Here is an 18273-nt window from a genome sequence, read left to right on the forward strand (position 1 = left end):
TTGCTCGACGAAAGACAGCTAGAATGGTCGCCAAACGGGTAAGGTGACTTTCAAACGTTGGGGAAAACACAATGACGTCGTCTAGGTAGCAGAGGCAGATAGACCATTTGTAGCCACGAAGGAGAGAGTCCATCATGCGTTCAAACGTTGCGGGGGCGTTGCACAGTCCAAAGGGCATCACTTTGAACTGATAGAGGCCATACGGTGTGATAAAGGCAGTTTTTTCTCGATCCAAGTCATCAACAGAAATCTGCCAGTAACCCGAGCGCAGGTCTATGGATGAGAAGTACTTCGCACCGTGAAGACAGTCCAGGGCGTCATCGATCCGTGGCAGCGAATATACGTCTTTGCGCGTTCTTTTGTTTAAGGCACGATAGTCGACGCAAAATCTCCAGTTACCATCCTTCTTTTTGACCAAGACGACAGGTGACGCCCACGGACTTGAGGAAGCCTCTATGACGTCTTTGGAGAGCATTTTGTCGACTTCTCGTTGTATCACCTGGCGTTCGGAATGGAACACACGATAGGGTCGCCGTCTGATAGGAATAGCATCTCCGGTATGTATTCGATGACTTACTAGAGACGTTTGACCGAGAGGGCGGTCATCGAAGTCGAAGATATCCCTATAGGTGGAGTTCCGCAGCTTGACAAGTCGGAAGATCAGGGGCAATCATAGTGGTAATTTCGTCGGGGGTGGACTTGCCGGACCGCTTGCGAGAAAGGACGAACAAGTGTCGACGTCTAGTGCCGCGACGTCGCATTCATCAAGCGCAGACACGTTGACCACTGAGATGCCTTGTGGGAGAGCTTGTGTCGAGTTGCTGAAGTTGAGAAGCAGGAGCTGGACGTGGTTGTCGACCACAGTCACGAGGGTGTGCGGCACAGCAATATTTCTGGTCAACAGTACTTCAACAAGTGGAGACACTATGTAGTCGCCGTCTGGAACTGGTGATGCGGTCGTCAAGGCAACACACGTGGCGGCTTGCGGTGACAACTGAACATAATCGACAGAGCATAAGCGGTGTGACGGTAAATCCGGAACATCTGCCAGCTGAGGAAGCTCAAGTTGAAAGACGCCGGTTTCACAGTCAAAGAGAGCTGCATGGGCCGACAAGAAATCGAGTCCGAGAATGACGTCGTTGGGGCACTGCTCGAGAACAGTAAACAAAACAGATATATGGTGACCGGCGATGGTGATGCGAGCTGTGCACATTCCGATGACTGCGGGACTTCTTCCACCAGCGACGCGAATTTTACCAGTAGCGGCGGGGGTAAGTACTTTCTTGAGGCGGCAACGAAGGTGATTACTCATCACGGATATTTGTGCCCCAGTATCGACGAGTGCGGGCACAGTTAAGCCGTCAACGTCAACGTCGATCAAGTTTCGTCGCGTCGGTAATACGAGGAGAGAATTTGAGGTGGACGTCGAAGATGCAGCGTCACCTCTAAGAGCTGCATCCCTTAGTTTCCCTGTTGAAGGTTGAGCGGCGATGTCGGACGTCGTTGTAGAGGCGAAGGAGACGACGGCCGACGTGCTGGCGGCGAACGGGACTGGTGACCTTGGGGCGACGGGGAAGGGCTGTGCGGCGTAGGGGTGGCATCGAAGTTGTACGGCTCAAAAGGCTGGAAGCGGCGGTAGCTGTCAGTGTTGTATGGCTGGAATGGCTGAGCGGGATTGAAAACGGCGGTAGTTGTCGGCGCGGCTAGCAGTGTCATCCCGGGTTAACGGCGACACCCAATGGTTGTTGCAATGGCGCGCGACGTGACCGATACGGCGGCAGTGGAAGCAAATCAGCCGATCATCTGTTGTACGCCATTCTGCCGGATTACGAGAGCGCGGATAAAACCGTTGTTGCTGGGGCGGTGATCTCGGGCGAGACGGTGACCTAGGGCGAAAGTCAGTTGTCCGAGACTGAGCAACGGTGCAGACGGCGAAACCCAAGTTGCCAAGTTCCTCCCGCACAACGGACTGCACCAGGGAAACGGCCGGCACGCGGAAATCGCCATGGACGTTGTTGGGGAGAGCAGGAGCAATTGCTTCGATTTCCCGACGAACGATTCGTGTAATTTACGATGGTGGCGATGACTGCAGACGAGAGGCCTGTCCGTCTTCGCATGATGACGTCGGGGTGGTGTTCGGTAGCCGAGCGAATGACCTCGCAATACGCCGACTTTTGGCCTGCTCAAAAGGCCGGCATTCTTCAATAATTGCGTCGACGGTCGCACAATTTCGGCACAGTAATAGGTTGAACGCATCGTCTACGTGTGTACGTGGCCAACCTTGTCCGACTCCGTCATGTCCATGTCCACTTTACGGCAAAGAGCCAAGACGTCCTGAATGTAGGATATGTATGGTTCCGTGGACGTCTGAGCGTGGATGGATAGCTCTTGCGTAGCGGCAACCTTTCGACCCAGGGCTTCCTAGACAAGGCACTAAGTTTTGTTTTGAAAGTGTCCCAACTTCAAATCTCTGCCTCATGGTTGTCGAACCACACCTTTGCCGTTCCATTGAGGTAAAGCAGCACGTTCACCAGCATCATCGTCGGGTCCCAATGATTGACCTCACTGATGCGTTCATAATTTGCAATCCAATCTTCGATGTCAACTTCGTCGGTCCCAACGATTGACCTCACTGATGCGTTCATAATTGGCAATCCAATCTTCGACGTCAACTTCATCCGTACCGCAGAACGTTTCCGGGTCGTTAGGATGCGTAATGACGATCGTTGACGTTGTGATCGGCGCTGGTGCAGGTGTTGCACTGGCCGGCGCAGGCAGCGTGGTCGTGGTCTCGTCTGTCATAATGATGACCCCGACTCAACGACCACTGCGGAGCTCCGTTGTACAGCGCTTCTTCTGGTACCCCGCACCTCCACCAAATTGTCACGGGGATTTACGAGTACACTGGAGAGACAGTATATACAGGCTTCTGCTACCAGAGAATGGCTGACAGCCTCACACGCGACTTGTCCCGTCTTCCTCTTCGCCTAGCACAACAGTCCTTTAATGGCAGGCTCATACACAATGCCTTGTAACAATATATATATATATATATATATATATATATATATATATATATATATATATATTGTTACAAGCGTGAAAGTGTTGTGTTATTTGGGTATGTCCCATAAGCTGTAGTGGGACACAGATACGAGGGGTGGAAGAAGAGGACGTCTTGCCAAGGGATCAAGGAACCTAGGCTAGCGCTCAAGACCGTCGGGTACGTCGTGTCCCAATAAACCCTCTCCTAACAGAATAACCCGTAACAGAGTGGTGGAGGTGCGGGGTACACGACGTCGACGTACTACGGAGTCCCAAGCGCTTGAATTTCGCCGGAGCCGCCGCCTTGCCGGTCTCTCGCCAACAGTCATCATGCCACAGCACGGAGGACCAGACCCAGCGCCAGTTGCAACTGCGCAAGGGTCAACGGCACCTGCACCCGCACAACATTACATGAAACCACGCTCGTTCGCGGGAAGAGCGGGAGAAGACGTGGACGAGTGGCTTACGCACTACAATCGGGTGAGCCGATATAACAACTGGAACTCGGTCACCAAGCTTGACAACGTCGTCCTATTTATGAGAGGAACCGCACTGATGTGGTTCGAGAATCACGAAGAGTCTTTAACAACGTGGGAACGGTTTGTTGAGGAAATTGGAAAATGTTTTGGCGACTCTGATGCAAAAAAGAAACGTGCGGAGCGAACGCTTGCCCAAAGAGCTCAAAGTCTGGGAGAGACATGCACTACTTATATAGAAGAGGTGCTCAAGCTGTGCAAGATCGTGAACCCACGGATGTCTGAAGAAGATCGAGTCGGACATCTTTTGAAAGGTATCGCGGAAGACGTCTACAATTTCCTGATATGTAGAGAAGACCTCACCTCCGTCTCTGATGTCTTGCGTCACTGCCGCACATTTGAGACGTTGAGGACCCGTCGTATCGCACCCAAATTTGGACGACTGGCAAACGTGCCCACTGTCGCCAGCGTCGATATGAGCCCGTCCACTGACCTTGCCTCTACTATCCGGGAAATAGTACGCGAAGAACTGCGGCGGCACAATGAAATAATGTACAACACGGTTCAACCGCCGGCTACGTATCCAGTATCTCACTCAGCGCCCGCAGCGCCATGCACTACTTTTCGACCATCTGTGTGTGTCACGGACGCCGATGTGGCAGGAACTACGTGGGCACATCCGGAGACGTGCCCGTCAGAACAGCGATATGGGCAACACTTTCAACCCAACCGTGGTGCACAGTGGCGTACCGGTCCTGTTCAGCGTACTGACATGATGTACCCAATTCGACGACCTCTGCCGGCTGTGCGCTTTGAGCGACATTTTGTCCATCGCCCTCCTCCCTTGTGCTACAACATTGGTGTCGAGGGCCACATTGCCAGGTACTGTAACGCGGCCCCACCACGCCACCAACCGCCGAGGTACGACCGATCAACAATACCTGGCCAGCAACGCGTTGGCCGTTCGTACACCTATCAAAGCCGTATGTCCAATGAGACCCCGGGAAGACTGCGAAACCGTTCCCCTGCCTCCGATCGCAGCTTGACACCACCGCCTGCTCCTCGCGTACACCGGTCACCGTCTCCCCGGCGCCGCTAGCCGTCGCCTTCGCCGGAAAACTAGTCAGCGCGGCCGTTGGAGGTGAGGCCGCCGGACAGTCTTCCGTTTTGACAGAAATACCTCCGCCAATTTTCATGTTCAAAAATAAGGTGTGTGTGCGTGTAGACGGTGTCTCAACAATGGCCTTAGTGGACACAGGAGCGACCGTTTCAGTAATGAGTCTCGCATTCAAACGCCTGCTAGGACGAAAGGTGCTGTTTTCATGGGACTGTGCCGATATTTTTCGTGGAGTGAGTGGAGAACTATTATACCCTGTAGGTCTGTGCAGTGTGAAAGTTAGCTTGGGCAGTGAAACATATAACGCGGAGTTCGTAGTTTTACCTCAGGCTACGCATGACGTAATTCTGGCCCTCGATTTTCTGAAGCTGTGTGGTGCCAATGTTGATTGCCGAACGGGTGAAATAACTGTAGATTCGAGCCTTCCGGCCGTATTTGTGGATCACCCGCCGTGTTACGAAAGTGAAAGTGCCCTTTGTGTGTCTGCAGATACCGTTGTACCGCCGTTGTATGCGAAATGTGTCCCAGTCGCCTGTTCTCCTGCAACCGACTGAACATTTGATGCTGCCGTAGAGCCCGTCCCCCTTAGTTGCATTAAGAAGAATGCTCTGGTCCCCTATTGCACGCTGTCGGTTATTGACGGGCGTACTGTCTTATGGACGATAAATTGCTCCAATGAACCCACAATACTACCAGAGGGTCTGAAACTTGCAGCTATTCGTGAACATCAAGTGTTGGCGCTCGCCATCCTCGCAGAAGGCCCCGATGCCACGGATGAGTCCCATTCAGCTGCATGCGCGACGGACACTTCCATAATGGCTATGGTAAACAAATCGCTCAGTACGAACCAACGTCAGGAGCTCGCGAATATTCTACGAAAGCACGTCGCGGTGTTCGACTTTTCCCGCGAGAAACTCCACCTACCTTTCCACCTTCTTGTGTACAACACCGCATAGACACAGGATCTCACCAGCCTCTGCAACAAAAGCCATACCGGGTGTCCCCTTCGGAGGGCAAGGTCATCAATGACCAAGTCCGTGACATGCTAAAGAAAAACGTTATTCAAGAGTCGAGTAGTCCGTGGGCAGCCCCAGTAATTCTAGTCAGAAAGAAAGATGGCACATGGCGAGTTTGCGTTGATTACCGCCGCCTCAACGCCGTTACCAAGAAAGACGTATACCCTTTGCCACGGATTGATAATGCTATAGATTGCCTTTCTTCGGCCTCATACTTTTCGAGTGTAGACTTGCGGTCCGGATACTGGCAGATTCCGATGCACAAGGCAGACAAGCAAAAAACGGCATTGGTTACACCAGACGGACTTTTCGAATTTAATGTGATGCCGTTCGAGCTGTGTAACGCGCCCGCAACTTTTGAGCGATTCATGAACAACATTCTGCGTGGTTTGAAGTGGGAAGTCTGCATGTGTTATTTGGATGATGTCGTGATTTTCGGACGCACGTTTTGTGAACACAACGCACGCCTCAATCTTGTGCTAGGGTGCCTAGGCAAAGCACGCTTGGTATTAAACTCCAAGAAATGTCGCTCTGGAGAACGCCAAACGCTGGTTCTAGGCCACCTAGTGGACAAAGAGGGTATAAGACCTGATCCAGCGAAAACGGCTGCGGTCGAAGCCTTTCCACAACCTCGCTCAGTAAAAGAGCTGCGAAGCTTCTTGGGCCTTTGCTCATACTTCCGTCGGCTTATTCCCGGATTTGCTCACATCGCGCATCCACTGACGTGTCTGCTTCAGAAAGGCGTTCAATTTGACTGGATCGCAGAATGTGCGTCTGCTTTTCGTGAACTGAAGTTCCGTTTGACGTCCCATCCCGTTCTGAAACACTTCGACCCTGCGGCTCCAACAGAACTACACACGGATGCTAGTGGTATTAGTGTCGGCGCTATTCTTATTCAACGCTTCGACACCAAAGAACACGTAGTAGCGTACGCGAGTCCCTCTCTAAGCAAGCCCGAGCGCAATTACACCGTCACGGAACAGGAATGTCTCGCAGTGATTTTCGCAGTGCAGCGCTTTCGGTCATATCTGTACGGACGCCCTTTCACCATCATCACAGAACATCACTCTTTGTACTGGCTTGTCAATCTGCGTGATCCATCTGGTAGACTTGTACGTTGGACCCTCCGTCTACAGGAGTACGACTTCACCGTTTCATATAAAAGCGGTCGACGGCACGCCGACACAGACTGCCTTTCGCGGCTACCGCTTCCCACGACGGACTGTGACGCGGACAATTTCGACGACTACATCGTATCCTTGGAGCCAGCATTTCCTAATCTAAGTACCTTTAAGACTGAGCAGCAAAACCACGAAACTTTAAAGCAATGCTGGCTGCCAAAAAGAAATCAACCAATCGCTTTTGCACACGTGATGGGCTCCTATATAAGAAGAACTATACTACCACAGGCTCACGATATCTTCCCGTGGTCCAGAAAAGTCTACGCACTTCCATCTTGCGGGCTATGCATGATGACCCAACCTCCGGTCATTTGGGAGCAGCTAGAACGCTTTCCCGTCTTCAAGAAAGATTTTACTGGCCCAATATGCATCAGACGACGCGGCAGTACGTGTCTAGCTGCAACGAATGTCAACGTCGCAAGCGTCCCACAAGTACTCCTCCCCGTAGATTACACCCTGTTCCACCCCCAAGGGCTCCATTCGAGCAAGTCGGCGTCGACCTTCTCGGCCCGTTTCCACGGTCCTCTAACGGAAATCGTTGGATCGTTGTGTGCACTGACCACCTGACACGCTACTGTGAGACGGCTGCCATACCATCGGCTACTGCAGCCGACGTGTGCCTTTTCTTGCTACGATTTATCATTCTCCGACACGGGCCTCCTAAAGTCGTTATTAGCGATCGTGGGCGACAGTTTACTGCAGATGTCGTGGAAGAGATGCTTCGTCTATGTTCAAGTTTTCGACACTCTACGCCGTACCATCCCCAAACAAACGGCCTTACGGAACGCACCAACAGAACTCTCACGAACATGCTGTCCATGTACATCTCAACAGATCACAAGAACTGGGACAGTGTTCTACCTTTCGTGACTTATGCATTTAACACCGCCCAGCACGAAACTACCGGCTACCGCCCCTTCTTTCTCCTTTACGCCCGGCCGCCACGTTATACCCTTGATACGATTTTCCCATTTATGAACCACGATGATGCCTCCATATCTGAGACCATCTGTCGTGCAGAAGAAGCCCGACGACTTGCTTATTTGCGCACTCTTGCTTCACAAGATCGCTCAAAGGCACGTTACGACCGCCGACGCCGACACGTCACATATAATCCAGGTGACTTAGTGTGGCTATGGACGCCAACAAGAAAACGTGGGTTGTGCGAAAAACTACTGGCACATTATGTTGGACCTTATGTTGTTCTAGAGCGTATAAGCGAATTGAATTACCGTATAGCGCGCCTCCATTCAAATGGTCGACGCTCTTCAAAGACTGATGTGACTCATGTTGCCCGCTTGAAGCCCTTTACTCCTCGAGATGCTGTTTGACTTGCCCGGTGGGCTTCGTCTGCGCGGGGGATGTGTTACAAGCGTGAAAGTGTTGTGTTATTTGGGTATGTCCCATAAGCTGTAGTGGGACACAGATACGAGGGGTGGAAGAAGAGGACGTCGTGCCAAGGCATCACGGAACCTTGGCTAGCGCTCAAGACCGTCGGGTACGTCGTGTCCCAATAAACCCTCTCCTAACAGAATAACCCGTAACAATATATATATATATATATATATATATATATATATATCATACCTCACTGATTAGGCAGAGGTGTCTGTCGCCGCTCTATATTGCAAGGCATCATCATAAAAATCGTCTGCGCCATCATGGCCAATTGCCAAAAGGAAGTGTGAAGGCACACGCTGGCAGAACCGGTCTACGGGGAAGCCACTCACCTTATGAACTGTTCCTACTATTGTCCTTCCGTATATAGCATCGCGGAGCAAGATATGAAAACTAATATGGCGTTGAAATTTAGCACGCGAGCTAGCAGTCCTCGCGCCGCGCGCCATCTGCGCCCTCTCGCAACGCTGGCAAGACTGCTGAAACTCGATCAAGAGCTATAATTGGCATACCACTGATAATTCCATATCGACACTACAAGCCCAATATATAAATCTGCACGCGTATGCTAGCATGGCACGGCTGAGCTGCAGCAAATAGCGCCGCGAAGAGCTAGCCTGCAGAGCCCTTTTCTGCAATGGGCTTCGGTATCGCTGTGCCGCATGAATCTTTTCTGCGGAGTGAATAAGTTTGGTCCGTGATGTCAATGCAGCTTAACGAGCTAATAAAACACTGTGATGGTACGCATTGAACTCATGGCCGCCTGGGTGCGCGGGTCTGAGTGGCCGATGAGCTAAGTATGTCGTCGCCCGCTGCTCGTTTTCACTTCCCACTCCCGCTCATTTCCTTCGCTAACGCTAGCACGTAGTGAAGGACGAAAGCGAAAAGAGCAGGTGACGAAGGCGATAGAGTCAAACCGACGAAAAAAGAAAACGAGAAAGCTGCGCGCAACACGCCGCGTAGCTTAACTATGTGTCACTGAGACATCACTTGCACGCACAAAACGCATTTCAAGATAAAGTCTGCGCATCTGCTTTTCTCAGTGACCCTGCCCACCACACTGAGACCACGTGAGGAGCTGACGTGAGACACTGACTCCCACAGACAGCTCTACCGAATGCATGCAGAAAGATTAACCATGTTCACAGCATGTACGAATTGTGTGCACATAGACGCAAGGAGGTTCTCGCTAATAGATTTAGCTTTAAGTTTACGAATAACCGTTGTCTGTGAACGCGGACGCGCTTGCGTTTTCTCTACGTAATCTGTCAAATTTCTGGTATAATAAGTTACGGAACTTACGTCACTGGAGATCCATAGTCGAATCACGGTTAAAAACTTGAGAAAATAAGGACTGTTTAGGCGACCCTCTTAGCCGCATGGCATTTTCCTTGTTTTTGCCACCACGCAGACCTCACAAGCGGCGCGCGGCCGCGTGTTTCTCTCATTGTTGCAACTCTCACTGAGACCGATAACATTCCTGCCGTCTCTGTTAGGAAGAGCCAGTTAGGAAAATTACAGCAACACACGTATACATTTGCTCCTTAAGACGTGCTCGCTGGAATGGAAGCGCATAGCTGCGCTTCTCGCTTATTGAAGTGCTGTAATAATTTGCTTCTACGTTCTCCATCCTTCTAGCTCTATGTGTTTGCGTCCTCTCTCTCTCCGTAAACTACACGGTTGGTGTCATAATACAACGATTATAATGCTTGTCACACATAGCTTCAGTGCGAGTGGTCTTTTGCAGGAAAGATATTTTGCAAGATCAGTGTGCTTGAAACTGCGCAATGTTATCCGAGCTTTGTGTATGATGAGGGCTACAGAATTGATGACGAATAAAGAGCGGCTGATGACGATGTGTGTAGTTTCTTGTTCTAAAAAGAAGTTCAAGGGAATACATTGTCGAGTTGTAATCATTCGCCGCTTTTTATAGCGGATCCAGCACTTGGAATAAACCATGGTAGTCAGACACCAAAGTAGTTGCGCTACAGAGGAATTAAAGTGCCATAGGCAAGCCAATAATAAAATATAACATGAGGTATTTATCATTCATATCCCATAACAATGGTAGCACCGAAACGTTTTATACATAAATCCCACCTCGGACTATTGAACCTATTGTCATGACTTAGTGAGAAAGTCTTATTATAAGGAAATAGCAGAAAATAATTTTAAAATTGCTAGACCTTACCCGAAAGTAAGTTTTCATATATGCGAGTTGTTTGGGCCCTCATGTTTACCGCAGTTTACGGCATTGGATCAGCTAGAAGGATTTAAGAACTCGATCGTTACAGTCTTTAGCCATGTAGTCACATTTATTTACTTTATACGATGGTAAGGCATAGAGATGTGACACAGAAGGCAGGGCCGACACTTAGGAACGAAATAAAACGATAATAGAGCACACCGCAGTATAGAGCTACATCTGTGACAGAGCACAGTACTACAGCAATATACAAGTGAAATAATACAACGAAAATTTACACGACCGTAGTAGCCAAGAATGTAGACATGTGCAATTTCTTAATACGAAGTACTGTGAAAACACAATTCGATTGGCTATGGCTACACAAGAGGAAGTTATTTGGTTTCATAGTGAAATATTTAGCGCGCGTACCAATATTTCAGTGTGACTTCGATACATTTATTTATGATAATAATCCACTGTTGATGAAATATAAGAAGGCTTGATCTAACATGAATGGGAGTTGATGAACTATCGTTCCTATTGTTCCTAGTAGTTGGTACATGCCCATCCTTTAACCTTTCCAGAAACCAGAATTATATATTATTTGATATTAAGAGCACGCGCTTTTCGTGTAATATAAATAATTATTGCTCGAAGTTCATTGTATTGATTATAGAACGAAAAGGCATGATGCTGACGAAGGCTTTTTTCCACGCGGCGTAACTGTATTGTGCCCAACTGTTGCAGCACTTCAGTTGCTCAAAGGCAAAACAAAATATCTAATGTTGCATGTGGAGGGCGTGCAACGGTAACGTGCTTACGTGCCGCTGGGGTTCTTGCTGTAAATGTCGATCCAATCCCTGGCCGACGTGGCTAGTCGGTTGGCGACAATGGCACGCACAAACTCGAACACGCAGTTTGGTGTGATGAAGCGGTACAGTGAGTTGTTGTGGACCTCGATACCCGTGGACATGAGTGCCTGTCATGGACGAGACAAGGACGAATAAAGGCGCATGCACTGATTTCCTAGAGGTGGTGAATGCCCGAGCTAATGTTAATATCTAGCAGAACAACTTCATTTTTTGTTGATAAAGTCACAGTCCACATATTTTACGTCCACTTAAGGACGATGGCCGCTCATACAGATATCCACTTGCCCCTGCCTTGCCTCAGGTGCGTCTATCGTGCGTCTGTATATTTCCGAATTTCACACAACCCAATCCCTAAACTGCGTTTACATTCTTTAGGCACCAACTTCGTTTCTCTAATAGACCACCGCTTATATGCTTTGTGTGTATTACATGACCGGCCCAACACGTAAGCCTATGCGTCGCTAGCCAATTACTATCAATCACAGTGTAATTCCATAGCTATGTGACCCACCACAGATGCCTCGGCGTTGTCAATTACAGCGGAATTTCATGGTCAAAGCATGTCACAATGTTAATAAAAGATTAAGTGGTCTTACTGAAATATTTCGCTTTCTGGCTGGTATGATGAATCGCTACTCCGACAGTACCATGCCTTTTTTCGTCACGTACATTCGGTACAGCCTGCCAGTTCATTCAAGTAGAGATGTTCATGCTTGCGTACGTAGGAAAGCGCCTTGGCACAGACGCTCAGGACGGGGTCCTCACTGCACTGTCCCGTCACCAACACAGCCCCCCATGGAAAATTTTAGCAACCTGCGGCCGGACTTCACTTTTTTGGAGAGCCATTAAATGCGACAAATTTGTCATACCCTCATGCTTTGCCCCCTTACCCCATGCTCTTACAAATATGCCACCATGGGCCATGTCCGTAATATATATGAGTGTGGCTTTGTAGTCTCAGTATTTCCAAGTACTTCACGATATCTACCAAGGACCTCACATAAATCACACTTGAATATATGGCTAAAGAATATGTAGAAATGCATGCAAAATATAAAGCAAAATGTAAAATGCTAAAATGTAAAGACATAAGCACGAAACTAGAAAGGATGCCTTGAATTTCCTTCGTCCATTCGGGTGGATAACCAGTTTTCATTTCACGAATCTTCCTCCCTCTTGCGGGCTTTCGCAGAAATAATTTGCAATATTCAGCGTCCATGTGCTTCGAGTTGTCTAATAATTCGTGCAGCGTCAAGCCATCGCCTAAACATCGAGACTCATGGCATTGAAAAAAGGGAAAACGAAAATTTCTTTGAAAAGGTAAACGGTATTGCAGATAACATTTGCCAACCACATATAACGATTGATGAAGGCACCACTGTGCACATATTTCCAGCGAAGCCGGTAAAGACGCGTGAGATCGTAGTTCGCTTTGCAAGACAGGAACAGTGTGATTCCTGGCTTTCAAACAAAAAATAATTTAATAAAGTGGCAATGTGTACATCTGCGAGAATATGGCTCGACTTTCCGGTCAACTTCTGTTTACAACTAAGGATTGGGCAAGGAGCGCTGGATATGCGTTTGTCTGGCATAGGAATGGTTAGGTGTTGGTGCGAAAGAAAAATGGTGAACGTGCAGTGGTTATTCGAAGTGAGCGCAATTTGGAAGACTTGAAGTAAATTGTTATGCGCCTCCTCAGTTTCCTTGCACTTTTTAAGCACTCTAATTACCAAGGATGACTCTACCCGGTGTCTATACTTTTGGTTCATCTGTTAGTAGCGCAGATGCAAACATGATGGGACTCAGCCATACTGTTTGCTCTGATCATGATTATGATTCCGTTAATGCATAATATGGTGATAAAACTTATAAAAATAGATATCTGTGCTTCATTTGAACGAACGAAGTATGAGAAATAAACAAGAAAATTTGCAAGAGGCGCTTGAGAACACCAAATGCAAGTTTCACATTTTATGTTTCTCAGAAACGTGGCTTACTGGACGTGATAGTCCACCACAATTTAATGGATATAAGTATGAAGGACTAATAAGGAACTGCTGTCGCGGTGGCGGTCTTGCCATTTATGTCGAAAGGTGTATCCAGTATGAAGTACAGCACGAATATACTGCCACGAATGAAAATGTAGAATGTCTTGTTATTCATACAAAATGCGGGTACTACTGTGTTATCTATAGGCCGCCCTGCGGTAGCAAGAGACATTTTCTTAATTTTGCAGAAGATCTCTTAAATTTTTGCAGTAGCAGTGGCACTACGTTTTTATTACTGGGGATGTGAATATTAACATGCTTGGAAACGATTTAAGCACAAGAGAATTCAGGAATATAATCAAATCATACGCATGTGAAAATATTATCAACTTATTGACGCGGATCACGTCAGCGAGTGCAACGTTGCTTGACGGTTTCCATCACAAATATGTTCTGTCAGGATACTACTGCTGGTCTGCTGACGCTAGATATCGTTGATCATCTGCCAGTCTTCTCTTTCCTGCGTGTGGTAAAAGCTTAGGACACTAAAATATCTGCTTTATCTTATCGGAGCGTCAATTCACAGCCACTGGAAACGTTCCGCTCACTTATTGAAAAATTAAACTTCTAATTGGTGATGACAACTACGGACCCAAATAAAGCGTACAATTATTTTCATGACACCTTTAAACATTGCCACAACCAGGCTTTTCCTCTTGAATACAGTAGGAATCGTACAAACAAGAACAGAAACACATGGGTTACTGGTCTGCTTTTGAGCAGAGTCAAGACGAAAAACAAATTATACCATACCTTCGTTGGAAGTAGGGATCTGAGTAAACTTGCTCAGTTTGAAGACTATCAAATTAGCTTACTACTGATTTAAAACGTGCAAAACTACAGTATTATGAAAATTTATTTACTCGTATTTCAGATAATTCAAGGAAGTCTGGCAGGCTGTAAACGAAATAACTAATATGAAAAAAACTAGTAACGCCATAAATGTAACGACAGCTCAGGGTACTTTAAGTGATGAAGAAGCTGCTACAGCACTAAATGCTCAATTTATACGTGGTGGAATTTTTTTATTACCAGTTAATCTATCAAACACTGTGAACACAGAAAGAAAGGGACTTCTGAATTCATTTGTTTTCTCACCTGCAACAATGCCTCAAGTTGTCAACGTAATCGGAAATCAAACAAATGGTGCCGCTTCTGGTATTGATGATATCCTTTCAGTTCCGGTAAAACATGTAGCAGACATAATTTCTATTCCCTAGCCTACATTTCTAACTACATGTTTTAATACGGTATATTTCCTGATGCACTTCAAATAGCTAGAGTATGCCCAATACGTAAAGGAGGAACAGATCACAGTGCCAATAATTATCGACCTTATCGACCAATCTCAGTATTTCCTGTATTATCGAAGGTTTTTTAAAAACAGTCGTAAATATCCGCATTGAAGGTTTCATGGCAAAATACAATATTATGCGTGATACGCAATACGGTTTTCGGGAAGGAAGATCTTGTGAACAGGCACTACTGAATGCTAAACATCTAATCACAGAAAACTTTGAAGCAAGGCTATACACTATTGGGCTATTCATGGGTTTAAGGAAAGCGTTTGATTCAGTAAATCATGACGAGCTTTTAGATAAGCTACATGATTATAGAATACGCGGTATTGTATCAAAATAGCTACAAAGCTACCTTACATATAGATACCAATGTGTTTCAGTAAATGTGTTTCAATGTGTTTCAGTCACCGAAACTAAAAATTGAAAATGGTGTCCCCCAAGGGTCTATATTAGGTCCACTATTGCTTAACCTTTATATTAATGATCTTGCTTTAATACCATTTTCCTAAAGATTAATAATGTACGCCGATATGATACTAATGTTTTTTTCAGACAGATCGATGGGAGTATTGCAACGTTCAACCAATACATGTTATATCAGCTATAAAATTGGTTACACATCAATAAGCGACAGTTAAATGTCAACAAGACGAAGTACATATTTGCCCCGTTTACAAACCGCGTTATTATAAAATTACAGTTCACTTCCGTGGGGCTGAACTGGAACAGGTACAAGCTCACAAGTTTCTTGGGGTGTGGTTTAGAGAGGACCTATCATGGACATTAACATTACCATAACTTTAACCCATGTTAATAACCTTACAGCTGAGCTTAGCAATATTACAGGTTGTTTCTTTAAAATGAGTGACATTATACTTGTTTGGTTAAAAAGAGTGGTATATTATTGATTATTTTATTCTAGGCTTTCGTATTGTATATTAGTATGGGGCACTACATATACGCAGAATTACAAGAAACTTATGACATTACAAAAGAGAGGGCTCACATTTTTCGAAAATTATCGAGGAAGGCCGCAACACTTCAGAACAGAGCATTTTTTTATTAAACACGACCTACTAAAGGACTCCCAAATTTATAATTATAAGTTATTACATAATATTAAAGCTAATTAACTTTCTGATGTTTACGGGTGACAATCGCAAAATCAGTATCCACTACGTAGGAAAGCTATTCGAGTTACGCGGACGAGAACCAATTATGACAGACATGTAACTTATCAAATCTCGGCCTTGCTGAATCGTCTAGGATCTACGGAGTGCAATATGCTTACTAGGAAATCTTTCAAGGTCTTGTTAATTGAAAATGAAAGCGAATATAACTGACTATTTTCACTTCCTATTATATATTGAATGCGTGCTGTAATTACTACATTGTTCATTCTTGTTGCTTGCTACCTGTGATATTTTATATAAGTTCTTCATGCTGATTAAAGATCTGACATCCGTACAATCTTAATTAGTATCGATTTCGCCCTGGTTTTCATGTTGACAATTTGCGATGTATATTTATGAACAACGACATAAACAGCGACTATTGTCGCAGTGATTAAATGGATCAATACTGCTGATATCTGTGACAATAAAAACAGCTCCATCTGAACGAACATCCAGAATACGATAATTGTTTTTCAACACACGTTTGCTAGTAACGTCGGAATGTGGGGACGTTAGGATGGGAGTACGCATTTCATGATCAAGTGTGTTGTGAGAACGCACTTCACTGCGAATAACACGAAGTTCTAATATTATAATACAAAAAAACATTTCCACATTGGAGGCACGTCGAAATGGTGCTCGCCTAGCATTTTGCATATTATTATGTATGTTAATTTGCCTGATTGTGTTAAGCAAGCCGCCCGAACGAAAACAAGGTGATTTCACCGACACTCACTAGCTTCTGTATTTATGGGCCCTTAAAGGATTTAAGCACAGTTTCTTTCCCAGAACAGTTGCTCATTTGAATTTGTTGCCACCTAAAGTGTGTGATTCAGGGAATTTTATGGGGGAAAGAGAAACCCTTTTGTTGTATTTCTTTCCACTCTGCAATATTTACCCCTTTCTTGGTGTTTTTGCACTGATGCTTGTAATCCTTGCTTGATTCCAGTGTACGTTACTTATCTTTGATGTTTTCGAGAAAGAGACTTAATACGTTCGGCATGTTTGGTATAATAACCTTTAACAGTGTGTTCTGTTGGCATGTTGTAAGACAAACCTGCTCTTGTTTTGTATGTTTAGCCCATGTTGCGCATGTATATTTTGGTGGTACAGTCGTGAGCACGCTTAGCGTAAACACGGGAGCGCGTGCCGCACTCTGCTATCAGCGACGCCTACCGATGCGAACGCGAAGTTCTGCACATGCACAGTGCGTTTGCGGCTTGAATATTTTACCACCTCGCGCATCGCGTCATCGGAAAGCGCCTTCGTCGTCTTCTATGTTGCGCGCCGGCTGCCGCACGTTTTATGATAAAGATCACGCCACCACCCAGCATACTATAAGCAAATATATAAATAGAGACGCTGTTTCTGAACGACCCACAGGGGATGGCGTCCTGCCATGGCTAGAGTTCGCAAGGAGCAGAGGCGTGAAATTGTGCACCTTGCATATAAGGGGTATACCCAAAGTCAAATCGGATCATTGGTTAACATGCCATTGAAGACCGTGAATTCAGGCTTTTAAGCATGAAGGACGCAGCCGCGATGGCCCCCGGCGCCACCACCAAGATCTGCGACGGAGGATGAAGATGCGTTAATCATCGCAGCCGTGGTCCAGGATCATTTCCTTTCCACTAGAGCAATTCGTTAAGCCTTAGACCTCGATGCTTCAGATTCTACAGTCCCCCGTCGACTGAAGGATGCAGGGTTTTGCCGTTGCATGGCAGCACGGAAACCATTAATGATAGCAGCGGAAAAAGAACGCAAGTCTGCAGTTTGCTTTGCAGCATGCTCCATGGACAAGCGACGACTGGAGTCGCGTCATCTTTTCTGATGAGGCTACCTTTACCACGCGACAGGACCAGAGGGTGTGACGTAATAGTTCAGCGGAAATCCGCTAGGTGGAGATAAGTAATTAAAGGAAAACTGAGACATCCACCCAAATGTAGCAAATTGCTACATTTAGGTGGATGTCTCAGTTTTCCTTTAAGGACCAGAGGGTGCGTCTTTGGCGACTCTCAGGCACCCAGTAAGGCTGACTTACTTGCACGTTTGTTCATCATCTATCAGGTAAGTTTTCACAAGACATTGTGTTACAGATACGATGCTGAAAACGTGCGAAGTGTGTTGTCCAGAGGAAGAACAAGCTTGAATGCTCGTGAATATCCCGACATTGCCTGGGCCCATGCAACGTATCCACGGCACTTTGACGTCGGCGAAGTAATGTCGTAGTCTGGACGACGTGTAGTTGCCTTACATTGAAAACTTGTTTCCTAACCGAAATTTTCTGTTCCAGCACGACCAGGCACCAGTTCACACGGGCAGGATTGTGAAACAATGTCTCTCAGAACAGCAGATCCCCGTGCTAGAGTGGTGTCCGAAAGGCGCCGACCTGAATATAATAGAAAATGTATGGGGCCGTATGAAAGCTGCTATTGCGAAGAAACCGATTTACGCCA

The 18273-nt window shown here is 46.6% G+C and overlaps 1 protein-coding gene across 1 annotated transcript in view; it reads right to left on the minus strand.

Moving 5' to 3' along the window:
• LOC119437504 (putative phospholipase B-like 2) overlaps positions 1-18273 on the minus strand; it is a 97038-nt gene that overhangs the window by 14448 nt on the left and 64317 nt on the right. The window contains exon 7 of the mRNA XM_037704513.2: positions 11243-11400. Coding sequence (XP_037560441.1) covers positions 11243-11400 — 158 coding nt within the window. The remainder of the gene's footprint in view (positions 1-11242; positions 11401-18273) is intronic.

This window comes from Dermacentor silvarum, chromosome 1 (assembly GCF_013339745.2).
Source record: "Dermacentor silvarum isolate Dsil-2018 chromosome 1, BIME_Dsil_1.4, whole genome shotgun sequence".
Classification (NCBI taxonomy): Eukaryota; Metazoa; Arthropoda; class Arachnida; order Ixodida; family Ixodidae; genus Dermacentor; species Dermacentor silvarum.